At 41.6% G+C, this 14,532-nt stretch overlaps 1 protein-coding gene across 1 annotated transcript in view; it reads right to left on the bottom strand.

Moving 5' to 3' along the window:
* Positions 1-5,363: 5,363 nt before the first annotated feature.
* The window catches only part of golim4a (golgi integral membrane protein 4a), a 29,140-nt gene continuing 19,971 nt past the window's right edge, over positions 5,364-14,532 (bottom strand). The window contains exons 8-16 of the mRNA XM_079574220.1: positions 13,867-14,025; positions 12,195-12,446; positions 11,832-12,103; positions 11,376-11,452; positions 10,834-10,910; positions 9,972-10,160; positions 9,700-9,768; positions 8,706-8,798; positions 5,364-6,131 (exon numbers count right to left, since the gene is read on the bottom strand). Coding sequence (XP_079430346.1) covers positions 5,991-6,131; positions 8,706-8,798; positions 9,700-9,768; positions 9,972-10,160; positions 10,834-10,910; positions 11,376-11,452; positions 11,832-12,103; positions 12,195-12,446; positions 13,867-14,025 — 1,329 coding nt within the window. The 3' untranslated portion in view covers positions 5,364-5,990. The remainder of the gene's footprint in view (positions 6,132-8,705; positions 8,799-9,699; positions 9,769-9,971; positions 10,161-10,833; positions 10,911-11,375; positions 11,453-11,831; positions 12,104-12,194; positions 12,447-13,866; positions 14,026-14,532) is intronic.

The following is a 14,532-nucleotide window of genomic DNA, read 5'->3' as shown; positions in this document are numbered from 1 at the left end:
AAATGAATCGAAGCGTTGTGTCTTCCGGGTTCAAAAAATACCTCCAGAAAACACTTATATTTATCACAAAAATGAGTGCTCAATAGTGGTAGAGGTACAATATATCATATAAATGCCTATACTTAACTTTGGAATGGCTAAAATAGCATGATATAGCTCCTTTAAGAGGTTAACATAGAAACAATTTTATTCACTGTTTTTTGTCCTCCATTGGGTTCGTCCTTATTTATAACATGTATGATTTTGCACTTTTAGCGATGATTTGAGTTAGGCTCAGGTTCGTTTTAATATTTTGTCCCATTTTAGCTCGGCTAGCCTTGTGTTGGTTTAGTCCAGTTATACACGGCCTGACCAAAAAGAAAAGAAAAATCACCACCTGGATTTAACTGTTATGATCTGGGGTTGCTGCAGTTGGTCAGGTCTAGGTTCAACAACACTATGAGCCCAAAGAATGACCGGGTTATTCCATCAATGGATTTCTTCTTCCCTGATGGTGCAGGCATATACCAGGATGACAATGCTAGGATTCATCGGGCTCACATTGTGAAAGAGTGGTTCAGGGAGACATTCACACATGGATTGTCCGTCACAGAGTCCAGATCTTAACCCCATTGAGAATCTTTGGGCTGTGCTGGAGAAGGCCTAGCGTTGTGGTCACACTCTCCCATCATCAATACAAGATCTTGGTGAGAAATGAATTCAACATGGTGTCTTTTGACATTGAAGAAGCTCCTTTAAAAAAAAGCGAATGTGTGCAGTAATTTACCTCAAACTGCAATAGTGAAGGTGGGCAAAACCCTTAACAGAGTGGCTGTTGGTGCAGAATGGCAACCTGGTCTCCAGCAATCTACCCCAGGGCAAGTGTGGCTCCAGAACTGACATGACCTTGGGTAGATTAATGGAAGCACCACTTATGAACTCACGTTATCCACACATATTTTTAGTCTAGTTACTGGAGCACGATACACACATATTTGTAATTCCATACTGATTTGCCAGTGGTTTTATTTTACCACACATTGTTATCTAATATCCCAGGGCCATATGAATAATACCACAAGCTCGACAAGCGTAGCTATAGCGTATAATATTTCCCCGTACATGTGCGTAATGCTCATAGTCAGGCAGTACAGCTCCCTTTAGACCAGTGCAGTAAACGGAGCCAGTCTCTCTCTCTCTAACAAGCACACTGCCTTCCATGCACAAACTCGCACTTACACGGCTCATTGGGATTCATTAAAGTGTGAAGGATTGTTTGTGCGACTGTGTGCTGGGGCTGTGTGCAGACGGAGATAGGACCCCACCCTGATGAACGGGGGCCCATTACTCCGGCAGATAAACATTGTAATAGAGACATTGTATTTTTATAGACTGCAAACAGGCACAGGGGAAGAGAGATAGATCTGTAGGATGTTATCGAGCAGCGCCATTTCTACTCGATTTGTTTGCGTCACTACAAGTTCAGATACAGGAGCAACGAAGTTAAAGTAAGAGTATCAGAAGATTGTTCTGAAATGTACTTAAAGGCACACTGTGGAGCACAAAAAGCATGCTCCTAATGACGAGACACAGGGGATGCTATTTTTGCAGTAAATACTGGATTTGGATCAACGGGCGAGGAAAGCGCTTCTCTTTGGTCCTAATGGCGGGGAGCTGACATTGCCGCAGTACCACCCTCCAAAATAAACTTTGTAAAATGGTTTCCAATGGAGACTTTACACCTATCTAATACTGCTGGTTCCAAAGACTTTCTTTTTTTTTTTCTATAAATTGCTGTTGTGACTCATGTGACAATGCTGGGTGAAGTTTCATATTTTTAACCACGCAGGTTTTTGTGCTGTAAAATTAAAAAGTTTAAAGGGACTAGATGCAAGTGGTCATTTTTAAACTCACTACTGCCACCTCAGGTTTTATGCGTAACTGCAGCTCATGCATGACGGCACTTCGGACCTGAATTAACACCATTTTGAGTGACAGTGCAGGATTTTAGAGGCAGTTGTGGTGAACAGGTCTGAGCTCATTCTACACATTAAGACATTGCTGGAACATGTAGGGGAAGGAAAATACATAATTTTAATATTTTTAAACCGTGGATAGCCCCTTTAAGCCTGAGGTTTTGATTGACAGGCTCCGGAGCACAGTGGAGGCTCAGCCCGCCTCACGGGGGAGATGTTTCCCGTCTTTTTTTCCTTTTTGTAACATGCTCTGTTGGAGGAAACGGACCGCCATCATGGATTCTCTTTCGAATAGAGAAATTCATGTAAATGGGGAGGAGTGAGCAATGACAGTCTTTTAATATTAAGTCTATGATTTGGATGGATTTGGATCTGGATGAGGGCCTAACCTTTATATATCTCGTATTTGGCTGCCTTTAGTCAACGTCTCCATGGAGATGAGCTGGAGACGGATTTTTCAACAGGGACTATACGGAGTTTAAAAATATTAAAATTAAGTATTTTCCTCCCCCCACATGTTCCAGCCATGTCCTAATGTGTAGAATGAGCTCAGACCTGTTCACCACAACTGCCTCTAAAATCCTGCACTGTCACTCAAAACGTTGTTACTTCGGGTCTGAAGTGCCGTCATGCACGAGCTTAATATAGAACCTGCAGTTACGCGTATGACCTGAGGTGGCAGTAGTGAGTATAAAAATGACAACTTCCATCTAGTCCCTTTAAGATATAATTTAGTAAAAGAAATGCTTGTAATTCACAATGTGGCAAACATACACTGCCTATTCCAAATATATAAGTTCATATGCTCAAAATATTTGGTTGGCCCGCCTTAAGCCTCGATTACAGCACGCATTCACCGTGGCATTTTTTCAATAAGCTACAGCAAAGTATAAAGATCCAGTGTTGCATTCATGGGAGAGTGTGACCACTGCGCAAAGACCTCTCCAGCACATCCCAAACATTCTCAATGGGGTTCAGATCTGGACTGTGTGGCCGACAATCCACGGGTGAGAGTGATGTCTCGCGCTCCCTGAACCACTCTTTCACAATGTGAGCCTGATTATTGAAATAAAGGTGAAAGCACTGGCCAGCACAGAAGAAAGAAGGCACTAAAGCAGAGCGTTGCGCTAAATGGAGGAGCGTGTGGGACAAAATCCATTACAAGGCCGGGGTGAAACTGCAATTACCATTACGCCACTAATTGCTTTTCCTCCCACACTTTATCTTTCCCCTATATCCACTCTTTTGAGCACGAACCAGCTCCTCCGCCGTCCATCCTGAAATTTCTCATGAGCTAAACTTCCGCAAGCCTCCCTGCGCAGATTTCTGATAATGCGTTTGTTTTCATCGTCAAAACGAACTTGACAGAGGAGGGGATTACAGTTAATGGAAGGTGCAGCAGGAGCGTTTTGCATTCTGTGTACGCTGCGAGGAGAAACATGGCAGCTTCAGCCCCAATGCATGCAAATACCTCCTGCAATGAGAGGGTTTCGCCTCCTCAGCGGTTCTCAGAGGCGGAGAGGAGCCACGGCTTAAATATTTATTAGAAACCTGTCAAGTTAAAAAAAAACGTCACCCTCATGTATCCCATAATGTGAGGACACTCGAACTGCAGCGAGAGATGAGGCTCGAAAGTGTCCTCTTTACCCGTATTACCAGACAAGATAAACATCTCAGATTGTGCCCAGTCTTTATGAATGTTCCTCTCAGTTTGGACAACCTCACTCGACATTTTCCCGCAATTTTAATGCACCAATACGATATTTTGGAAGCCACAAGCGCTAAAAAGGGAAGATTCCAATTTAAGGCCTTGATTTTGGCACAATTCCTTTAATGACTTAATGCTTTTTAATGCCAGTGGAAACCTTGCTTTGTCTTTTTGAAGAAGAACCTTTACCAAGAAATCTAGATTTGAAGGCAGAGTGAATCTAGCGTAATGCTTTATGAGGCCTTGATTTTGACCTGATTCATTCACATAGTCACATATTATTGATCCTGGGCCCACTATGTACAATATATCAAATTTTGTCGCATTTCTGATACTTTATAAGCAAAAAGATATTGCTAATTTCCATTTCGATCAATGAGTAGTACAAACTTTACAACTAGACAGAGCCTTGTAGCTCTAAGGAGACGAAAAATCAACACAGGGAAACTCAGTCATTAAATATAACAGTTAATCTCTTAATCCACGCCTGAAATGAGCGAAAAATGAGGATGGAAACCTAACAAAAAGCGACATAAGAGCGACAAAAATGTGCCGGAAAAACAACATAATTATAAAAGCGACAAAAAAGTGACAAAAAATGACAAAAAGTGACAAAAAAGTAACACAAAAATGACCAAAAAGCAACAAAAAAATTACTAAAAAATGTCAAAAAGAGCAATAAGAAATATTTTAAAAAGTGACAAAAAGCAACAAAAAGTGACAAAAAGGAACAAAAAAAAATACAAAAAAATGTCAAAAAAGCAACAAAAAATATTTCAAAAAGTGACAAAAAGATCAAGAACAATAACACTATTATAATTGCAACAAAAAAATGAACAAAAAGTGACGAAAACACACAAAAAGCAACAAAAACACGACAAAACAGCGCCAAAAAGAAATGCACACACAACAAAAACGCTTCAAAAATGTGACAACAAAAGGCCGACAATGCAACAAAAAAGTTGCGATCAGTTTTGTCAGTCTTAAGGTTGGATTACACTTGACGCCTCCGAGCGGCTCTATTTTCCACATCGGCGTCCTGAAAAAATGTCTAACTACGCGGACAGTCCACACGACAATACCTACTTAAACGATAATACCTACTTAAACGACAATACCTACTTAAACGACAATACCTACTTAAACGACAATACCTACTTACACCGTGCGGACAGTCCCAAGTGCCAAACAGAGAAAGGCCACTAGCGTCCGTCGTGGGAAATATAATGAGACCTTTCGCTTTCAAATGAGACGTCACACTGGCCTATAGGCTGAAAGCTCTCTGGTCATGAAGCTTTTAGAATTCATGTAAAGCCAGACTGGAGAAAATGTGCTCCGTTAAGTAAGCTGTTAAAGAGACTAGATGCAAGTTGGTCATTTTTATACTCACTACTGCCACCTCAGGTCATACGTGTAACTGCACCTTCTATATAAAGCTCGGGCGTGACGGCACTTCGGACCTGAAGTGAAAACTTTTTGAGTGACAGTGCAGGATTTTAGAGGCAGTTGTGGTGAACAGTTCTGAGCTCATTCTACACATTAGGACATTGTTGGAACATGAAGGGGGAGGAAAATACTTAATATTAACATTTTTAAACTCCGTATAGTCCCTTTAAGTAGCTTTGATGAAATGAAGGAATTGGTTCTTTGTGGAAGGACAAGAGCCACTGAGTCTTTTCACGTTGACCTCTTCCTTTCTTTTATTCCTCACTTTGCTCCAGTAACAAACATTCAAACATTTCATATAAAACATATAAACTATAAAAAAATCTTATCTTTGTACAGTAGACTAAAAATGACAGTTTGCATCCACAAGAACTGCTGCTACTAACGCGTCCATGTACAGAAGACCCATGTACAAGTTTCCAGAAATAAAAAAATACTTGTAAAACTCACAAGAAATACTAATGTTTTCTTTCTTTTCTTTTTTTTTTTCCTCAAACGATTGTCAGTGTCGGAACAATCAAGAATAAATAACACAAAGACTTGATTGGAATGCAGGACGTACAGGTAAATGAACGCTAAACGAACAAAGCATTTTGAAACGCGAGGACTTGCGGTTCGTAAGATATGATAATATATCCTTTTTTTATCCCCACACAATACAACAGAAACAACATTCGCTGCCCCATTTTTTAACCAGACGGGCCACTGTGTCAAATTTCGACAGTTTTTTGGAAGCATCTTTGAAAAGGCGTGTCATTTTGCGGCACATTGGCTTTAGACTCGGCTGGTTTTTCTGGCAGGGTTTGTGTAGCTCGTCAAAGGCACTGTGGCAGGTCCGTGTCCACACTCTCTCTCTCTCTCTCTCTCTCTCGTGTCCATCGCTACATCTCCGCTCTCCGCCGGGGTTTGTCCCGGGCTGCGGTGTCCAAGTCCGCCTCCTCCTCCTCCTCTTCGTAATTCTCCTCCTCGTTGTTTTGATGGCCGCCCTCTTTACGCGGCTCCTCTTGGTTTTTGCCCTCGTCCTAAAACAGAGAGAGAAGTTGAATATGTGTGAATCATCCGGGAGCGTTCATCTGGGTCACTCCAAACCTGCAAAACCATAGAAAAATTAGTCTGTTAAGCCTGTACGCAAGTTTATTTATTCATTTGGCCAGTACAGAACATGTTAAATAACACACAACACACACAGCAATAAGTAATGTTGAAATAAGTCATATCTTCTTAAAATAAGTAAACTCATCCTTGATTTGAGTAAACATTGTTACACTTATATTAATAAAAAACATGTACAACAATCTTTTATCAAGTAAATTAAGCTTTTTGATTACATTTTTAGAGCATTCAGATCTTTTTTAAGCATAAAAACTTGCCACATAAAAAGATTTCTTGAAGTTTATTACAGAACAAATGCACTATATATATTATATTTTAGTTTGGTTTAGTTTTAGTCTTGTGACGAAAATGCTATTTAATTTTAGTAGACTTTTAGTCAAATAATCTCTTCCATTTTAGTCTAGTTTTAGTCGACTAAATTTAAGACCAATTTAGTCAACTTTGCATTTAAAATATTTATTATAATCATAGTTAATTGAGGTCCTCTGCTTCATGGAGCTTCTCCCACATTAACAAAGCTCAGAGCTTTGGCAGTACATTTAAACCAGACCTGGGCAAAAAACGGTGATGATTCAGTCCGGCCCACGACTTGTCAGGCATAAATTACTTAGTATGTCGAGAATGTTATGATTTTTTTAAAGAAATTACCAGAATGCTCACTCCAGCCACTAGGGGGCAGCTTAAATAAAAATAAAAGGAAAGAATTCCACAGGTGTCCAGCAGAGGGCACTGACATAATGAAAGATCAGGATATAAGCAACACATTGTCATTAAGTAGGAAAAGGACAGTCTGCCCCTGGGCAGCTGTGGCTACAATACTCGCTTACTACCACGGAGTGTGGAGTGAATGAATATTGACTATAATGTAGCAGAGATGTGTGACACAGGCTTGTAAAGTGCAATAAGTGTAAGCCGTTTTTTATGAGGCTACAGTCCTGTCAGGCTCATTTATTTTGGACCCAGGGAAATGTACTTGGAGGCCCTGCTGTAGAGCATCGCTTAATTTCAAACAAACTCCGTAAAGAAAGCTCAGAGGTGCTTTCAGTGCGATGGTTAAAGTTAACAAGGATAAAAAGTTGAATGACCTAAATAATGATGGTCACACATGCGCATCCTTGGCTTGATATGGCTAAATATTTACAGAAAATAATAGTCCTACTAAATAACGGTATCAGCTATTCAAAATACACAAAGTTGAGCAGAATAAGTTTGAGTTATTGTTGGTTCAGGCTTCTCATGTGGCCCCTTGTGAAAATGAATTGAGGCTCTTTCAAACAGTCATTGGACGCTTTGATGATTCTAGTCTCTGCTTTTCATTTTTATTTAGTCATATTTTAGTCTACAAAAATATCTGGACTTTTTAGTCATAGTTTTAGTCTCATAAAAAACTCTCTCATTCACCTGACACCAGATTGGACCCTATTGTACATGCTTTTAGTGGTAGGGAAAACTGGTGGAAACCTATATAGAAAGATATGTGTTAACTTCATCAACAGGATTAAACACAGGTAGGTTTTTGATGATATTGTATGTAAAGTCATGTGTATTCGCTCTATGGGTTTGCCCTGAGGTTAGGAAGAGGCTATGTTCCCCACCGCAGAGCCAGCAGAGACTCTGGTTACAAGCCTTGAATGAAAGTGGATGATAGAAGAAGATCTGCTGAGCTCAGATTACTCACAGTGATTAGGTGATGACAACAGTGTGAAATGCAACATAATAACATCGTGTAACATGAACATGCGAGCGAGTCTATCCTTAAATCACATGCCACTGAACATCACTGAATACAAATGCTATTGATTAGACAGAAGTCACTGGATTATGTTCTATGTTAAAGCAGTACTAAGTAACTCTTCCCCCTAGAGGCCATAAGCGCAACTGCAGGTGTCGTAGCAAGTTATGATTTTTAATTGTCTTGGAGAGTAAATACTACGCTGACAGGTAAGGCGAAGGGAGAGAGGGTTACTATGCATCCAATTATACAATGGAAATATTTTTTTTCACTCAAACTTGGCTGTAAATACTGTTTAAAGTGATGTTAGCCCGCAGTTCGCTTTGCCCATTAGCATGTTAGCTTCTTCTTCGTGATTCCATTAGTGTGTATTGCTTTCTCCGCACCGGGGGCAGTCAAGTTGCAAACATGGTTTTCTGGCCAGAGACACCAGGGGGAGATGAAAGACCCTCCAATCATCCCATAATCACTTGTATTACCCCCACAGGGACTACGGAAAGGATTTATTAAGGTAAACACGTTACTTAGTACTGCTTTAAAATTTAAAATCCGTTTGGTGAAAGACAGATTTGTGCAGAACAAACCCCATAAACGGTTGCTTGCATCTTGCTTTTGTGTGTAATTCCCCTTGAAGCCAGCAGAGGGCGCATCAACTAACATACGCATCCTGATCAAGTATCTTTTTCACACACACAATATTTTGATAAGAAAATGTTTTATTTTTAACATGTTACTGAAAGCAATGCCCAACCTGTTCAATGTTATCCTCATTGTACGGGTCTTCTCCGTCCTCCTCCACTTCATCTTCTCTCTTTGCCCCACCGTCGGCCAACTCCTCCTGACCCTGTGGGACAAACAATGCAGGTTTTGCATGTAAGAAAATTTGCTTTTACTGCTGAGCTTTAATAAGTATTTTCTGGTTTTGATATGGCCAAATCAGGGCGCAACTGCAGCAGCGAGAGTTTCACAAATGACTACCAGCTCTTCCTACATGTGCCATCCTGATAAACAGGCTAAAAATGTGTTTTAGGGTGTTGTATAGAGATAGTAGTCCAATAGATACAGGCATTGCGTCATAGAAGGGGGCGTGGCCTTGCCGAGGAGGAAGGAAGTATCTTTTGGGAAAGACAATTTTTCCCTTTTTCTGGCAAAATACAAACTTAATTATCACACACAAAGTCAAGTCTAAATCGGGTCCATATGGATGTTTTTTTTTTCACAGCAGATTGTTCAGTAGAAGCAAAATACGGCAGTCATAGCTAGCGTTAGCATGTAGCATGATGATAACAAGAAGCATCATGTTCAAATTTGCCGTTATTTATGTATTGATGGATTGGTGAACCACTTTGCTCCTCTCAATGTCTTTGACAAATGCTGAATTATGAATATAGTTTTCTACCCAATAAATATACAAAGTAGTTTGGGAGTAATTATAGAGCGTTTAGATTTTCCTCTTCTTTGTTTTCCCCCCTCAACAGCTTCAAACATGACCATATATGGACGATTCCAGAGATGCCGTCTCAATCGATGGTGTTGGCAGATGGAGGAGGAGGAAGAGTAGTAGTACTAGTGGTGGTGTGGGCCAACCTGACCTGTACCCAGACATGGGTAGAACATGCAAACTCCACACAGAAAGGCCTCATCCAGGTGGGAATCGAACCTGTGTCCTACTAGCTGTGAAGTAAACGTGCTAACCGCTGCACCTCCGTGCCGCAACTACTCTATTCTATTGTGCATGTTTGTACCTCGTCCTCTCCTTCCTCTTGGTACTGCTCGTCCAGTGTGTCTTCTTGTTGATCTGGGTTTCCAGCCATCTAAACCAAACACATATGACAAGTCACTGTCAAACTGGTTAAGGATCAGAGAATATTTGCATCAGTCTTCAGGATTGAGAGCTTGATATAGTCTTTCAAAAAAAGTTAATCTAAACAGACAAATGATGCTGTGTCAGAAAACAATACAAAGCTGATGCAGAGCTAATGCATCACCACCAGCCTACACTTTCCCCTCCACCTACCACCAGCTCGTCGTCCACGGCGGGCTGCTCGTGCCCAGGGTGAGTGTCTCTGTGCTGGGATCGCGCTGCCGGCTCCTCCTCGTCGTCCTCCGCCGCGTCTCGGTGCGGCGCCCGCTCATCCTCAGCCTCCTCAAACTCATCCTCTCCCTGGTTATTAGGGTCGTCCTCCGGGTCAGGCTCAACCTCTACCTGGAGAACACGTCAAAATACACTTCTAAGCAACACTCAGTAATTGTGATAATGGTGTGTGGTAAGTCTGTGTGTGAGTGGCTCCACAAAGTAAGTCAGTTTCTAGTTACTTCGATTTGAGTGAAATTAATAACAAATTCCTTTTAAAAAAACGCGGGTGAGTGCATCAATGATCTGGGGAAATCGTCAACAGAGGCCGGTGCTCTTCAAGGACAAGGCTGAACATTCAAGAAAAAGTAAGCTAAGAACTTGCTTGTGGGACAACTTGTGTCGAGTGGAGAAAGCAGTGAAAAAGCAAAAAAGGACTTTCATTTTGTTATGGACATTTTTTCCTTTTTCACTGCTTTCTCCACTTCACTCGCCTTGCCTCCAGTGTCTGTGTACATTGGTGCATGAATGAAAGTGTCAATGGGAAAGTGGTCCTTTGGGCCTAATGAAGGTAGAAAAGCGCTATTCAAGTTGAGACCATTCAATATTTACCACAGCTGTTACCAAGATGGATTGTCACAAGATCTGAGGTGTCAAACTCATGAAAGTCCACAATATGGTGCATTTCTACAACTGTACACATCTACCCTCCCTAACCACGGCCCAATCCGTCTGCGTTCATGACCTTCTCTCAACTCTCTGGACCCACAAGGTCAACACGACATTAGCAGTGAATTAGACAAACCTGGTGATGTGGAGGAACTCTGTGGTCATCGTTTTCTTGCTCCTCCTCGTCTTCATGAAGCATATGGACGTCTTGCTCTTTGAAAACACAAACGTTCAAAACAAATGACTTTAGAACTACATTAGCCGCACATACAACACTCCTCATATTGATGGTTTATAAGACATTGTCTAAAAATAGTAACTTTGAGGACGAAACATGCTCGTGTCTAAACACATGCTGCGCCCTTAAAGGGACTATACAGAGTTTAAAAATGTTCAAATTGAGTATTTTCCTCCCCCTACATGTTCCAGCCATGTCCTAATGTGTAGAATGAGCCCAGACCTGTTCACCACAACTGCCTCTAAAATCCTGCACTCAAAAAGTTTTACTTCGGGTCCGAAGTGCCGTCATGCACAAGCTTAATATAGAAGGTGCAGTTACACATGTGACCTGAGGTGGCAGTAGTGAGTATAAAATGGCAAACTTGCATCTAACCCCTTTAAGAACTGCTGTTCAATGTAAATTTACGACTTGACACAAAGTTTTTTTTAAAGTTTTACCTTCTTCGTCGTCGTTGTGATTCTCCACTTCTCCTTGCACAATATCATTATCCAGATTTTCATACTCCGACCTCTTCCTGCAAAGATAACAAAAAAAGACAGACAAAGCTACATTTAAAAGCCTTAACTTTCTGACAAGAGTTAAGAAATAAAAAGAAGAAAGTACTAATTTAACTTTTAGTGTAAAACAAGTTCCTTTGGGGATAAAAGTGGTTGCCTTCATGAAGTCTTGTAACTATGGTAAACTATTTTCGTTTCTTTCTTGTTTTCAATGGGACTCTGGTCAAAGGGAGGAAGGGAGCCCTCTACTTGTGTTTTCTCTTACTGCATGTAATTAAAATTCTATAACTAGAGGTATTTTCTTAACACATGCATAATATTTTGAGTCATAGAGCAAAAATATCAAGGCAAAAGTGGTTGTTGAAGTGAAGTAACTTAGGTCACGTGTGTCCCGACCTGTGCTGCTCCTCGTTGAGTATCTGCTCCCGTCGGTCGGCCTCCCTGTGCTGCAGCTGCTCCTTGTCGTGCTGCTCTCTGGCCCGCTGCTCCCGCTCCTTCATCACCCGCTCCCTCTCGGCCCGTAGAGCGTCCTGTTTGAGCTGGATCTGCCGGCGCTCCTCGGCCTGCTGAGCCTCCAGGCGCTGCTGCTCCTTCTGCTGCTCGTACGGAGACTTCATGTGCTCCGCGGGGGGCGGCTGGGCGTCCGCGTGGGCGTCTGAATGGGGCTCCTGGAGGAAAAAAGTTCAGCATATAAGCTATACGTACCTAGCATTATTCAGTCGGCTGCATAACTCTTCCCACTGATGCCCTGAGACGCACCCCGTGTGACTGCTGTGCGTGGTCGATGGCGTTCTCGTCCGGGAGCTCCTGCTCTGGCACCTCCTCCTCCTCGGGCTCCTCCTCCAGTTTCTGGGGCTGTCCCGCCTGAGCCATGTGCTCCTCTGCCAGCTCCCTGCGCCTCTCCGCCTCTCCCTCCTGGTCCTCCTCTGGAGCCTTCTCTGTGAGCACCTGGTGGGGATCAGCTGGGAGCTCCGGCACATGGGCGTGAGGGTCGTCCTGTTGGTGTTCCAACTAAAAAACAAGATTTTAGTTGCTTTAACACATGAGAGAAACCTGAAATGGCTTAAGTGGGGGTGTCAATTTGGATTTCAAGGGCCCGATTCGATTCATGATTCAATTTGATTGTATAGTCCCTTTAACTAAATCGAAAATCAGTTTAAAAATGTTAAAATTAAGTATTTTCCTCCCCCTACATGTTCCGGCCATGTCATAATGTGTAGAATGAGCCCAGACCTGTTCACCACAACTGCCTCTAAAATCCTGCACTGTCACTCAAAAAGTTGTTACTTCAGGTCCGAAGTGCCGTCATGCACGAGCTTAAAGGGACTATAAGGAGTTTAAAAATGTTAAAATTAAGTATTTTCCTCCCCCTACATGTTCCAGCCATGTCCTAATGTGTAGAATGAGCTCAGACCTGTTCACCACAACTGCCTCTAAAATCCTGTACGGTCACTCAAAAATGTGTCACTTTGGCCCAAATTGCCAACATGCACGAGCTTAATATAGAAGGTGCAGTTACACATATGGCCTGAGGTGGCAGTAGTGAGTATAAAATGGCAAACTTGCTTCCAGCCCCTTTAATATAGAAGGTGCAGTTACACGAATGACCTGAGGTGGCAGTAGTGAGTATAAAATGGCCAACTTGCATCTAGTCTCTTTAAGGATATCATGCAGTACCAATTTTACATGGATATGGAAGTAAATAAATAAATACATAAATAAATATGCCTTTATAAAGTCATCCCAGCAAAGAATTGGGATGTGAGAAATATGTTAAAAAACCTAGGAATGAGTTTGGACCACAGCAAACATTTTAATTTAGTGGCTTCCTCTTTCATGCAAGCATAGGGCCTTTAACCTCTTAACCCCCCCATTTAACCAAGCAAATATTCTCCAGTTCAGCTTGACCCAAATCTAAAAGTTTCTTACAGCCTATAGGCCAGTGCCTCATGTGAAAGCGAAGACCCGCAACACCTAAATGGGTATTTGTCCTCGCTTTGCTGCTGCGTTGTTCACATATTTTTTTTGCGTTTCCATCCTTGTTTTTGTCTTATTTTCATGATTTATCTGTTGCTCTTTGTGGCTTTTTTGGTGTATTTTCATTCATGTTCATCACATATTTGACACTTTTTTCTTGCTTTTTAATTCTCGTTTTTGTCACATGTTTGTGGCGTTACAGGCAGTGAAACAAAAGTGAACCCATCCAGCATCTTGATTGGTGAAGAATTTAAATCTATTTCCTTATGTATGTCGAGAGCTTTTTAAACCACCATAAAGGTTTAGCATTCAAAGAGTTTGCAGATCACAAACTCAACTTGTCTGAGGGTAATTATCCAAACACTCATAAAACAAAACCATTGTTGACGTACACAATGTCGCTGAACATAATGAACTTCTCCTCACATTATATTTTGTTTTGTCTATATCTCACCTTGGACACCTGAGCGGGATGAGCCTGGCTGTCCGGGTGCAGGTGCTGCTCCGGCTCCACGTGGGACACAGGTGCAACAGCAGCCGCCTGATGGGGCTGAGCCGGGACATTTTCCGACTGTTTCAGGAGGCTCAGCTGCTTAAAGTGATCCACTTGGACCTGGGGGGGATAATAAAAGCTTATGATACATTATGTTCGAGTTATAGGGTAGTGAAGGAGCAGATGGGCGCTCTATTGGACCATCAACATTGAGTATTGTGCATGAGCTGCAATTTCTCCAGGATATATTTCAAAAAGTGCTAATGACCGTTTTATTTGGCCAGGTAGGGCTGGGTACCGTTCATTTTTTCCCCCGGTACCAGTACTTTAACTATACTTGGTTTTCAATAGATACCTGAACGACATTTTTTCCAATACCTGCACTAAAATGTTGGCCATCGAACCAGAAAACTGAACAATAATGTGTGGAAGATCTACAGGTTTACAATATCATCTGCAATGTCAGGAAAGGTGTGAAAAAATGGGGGGAAATCATGGCAAAAGTAAGGAAAAAATGTGTTAAAAAAAGAAAGAAAAATAATTCTAGGAGGGACAAAAATAGGGAATAATTGGGGGGGAAAATGGGGGAAAATAGGAAAAATTAGGGGAAATAGGGGAAATATTAGT

This window comes from Gobius niger (genome assembly GCF_951799975.1).
Source record: "Gobius niger genome assembly, chromosome: 1".
In the NCBI taxonomy this organism is placed as follows: domain Eukaryota; kingdom Metazoa; phylum Chordata; class Actinopteri; order Gobiiformes; family Gobiidae; genus Gobius; species Gobius niger.
The sequence above is the reverse complement of the archived record's forward strand: the minus strand, read 5'-3'. Positions and strand labels throughout refer to the sequence as shown.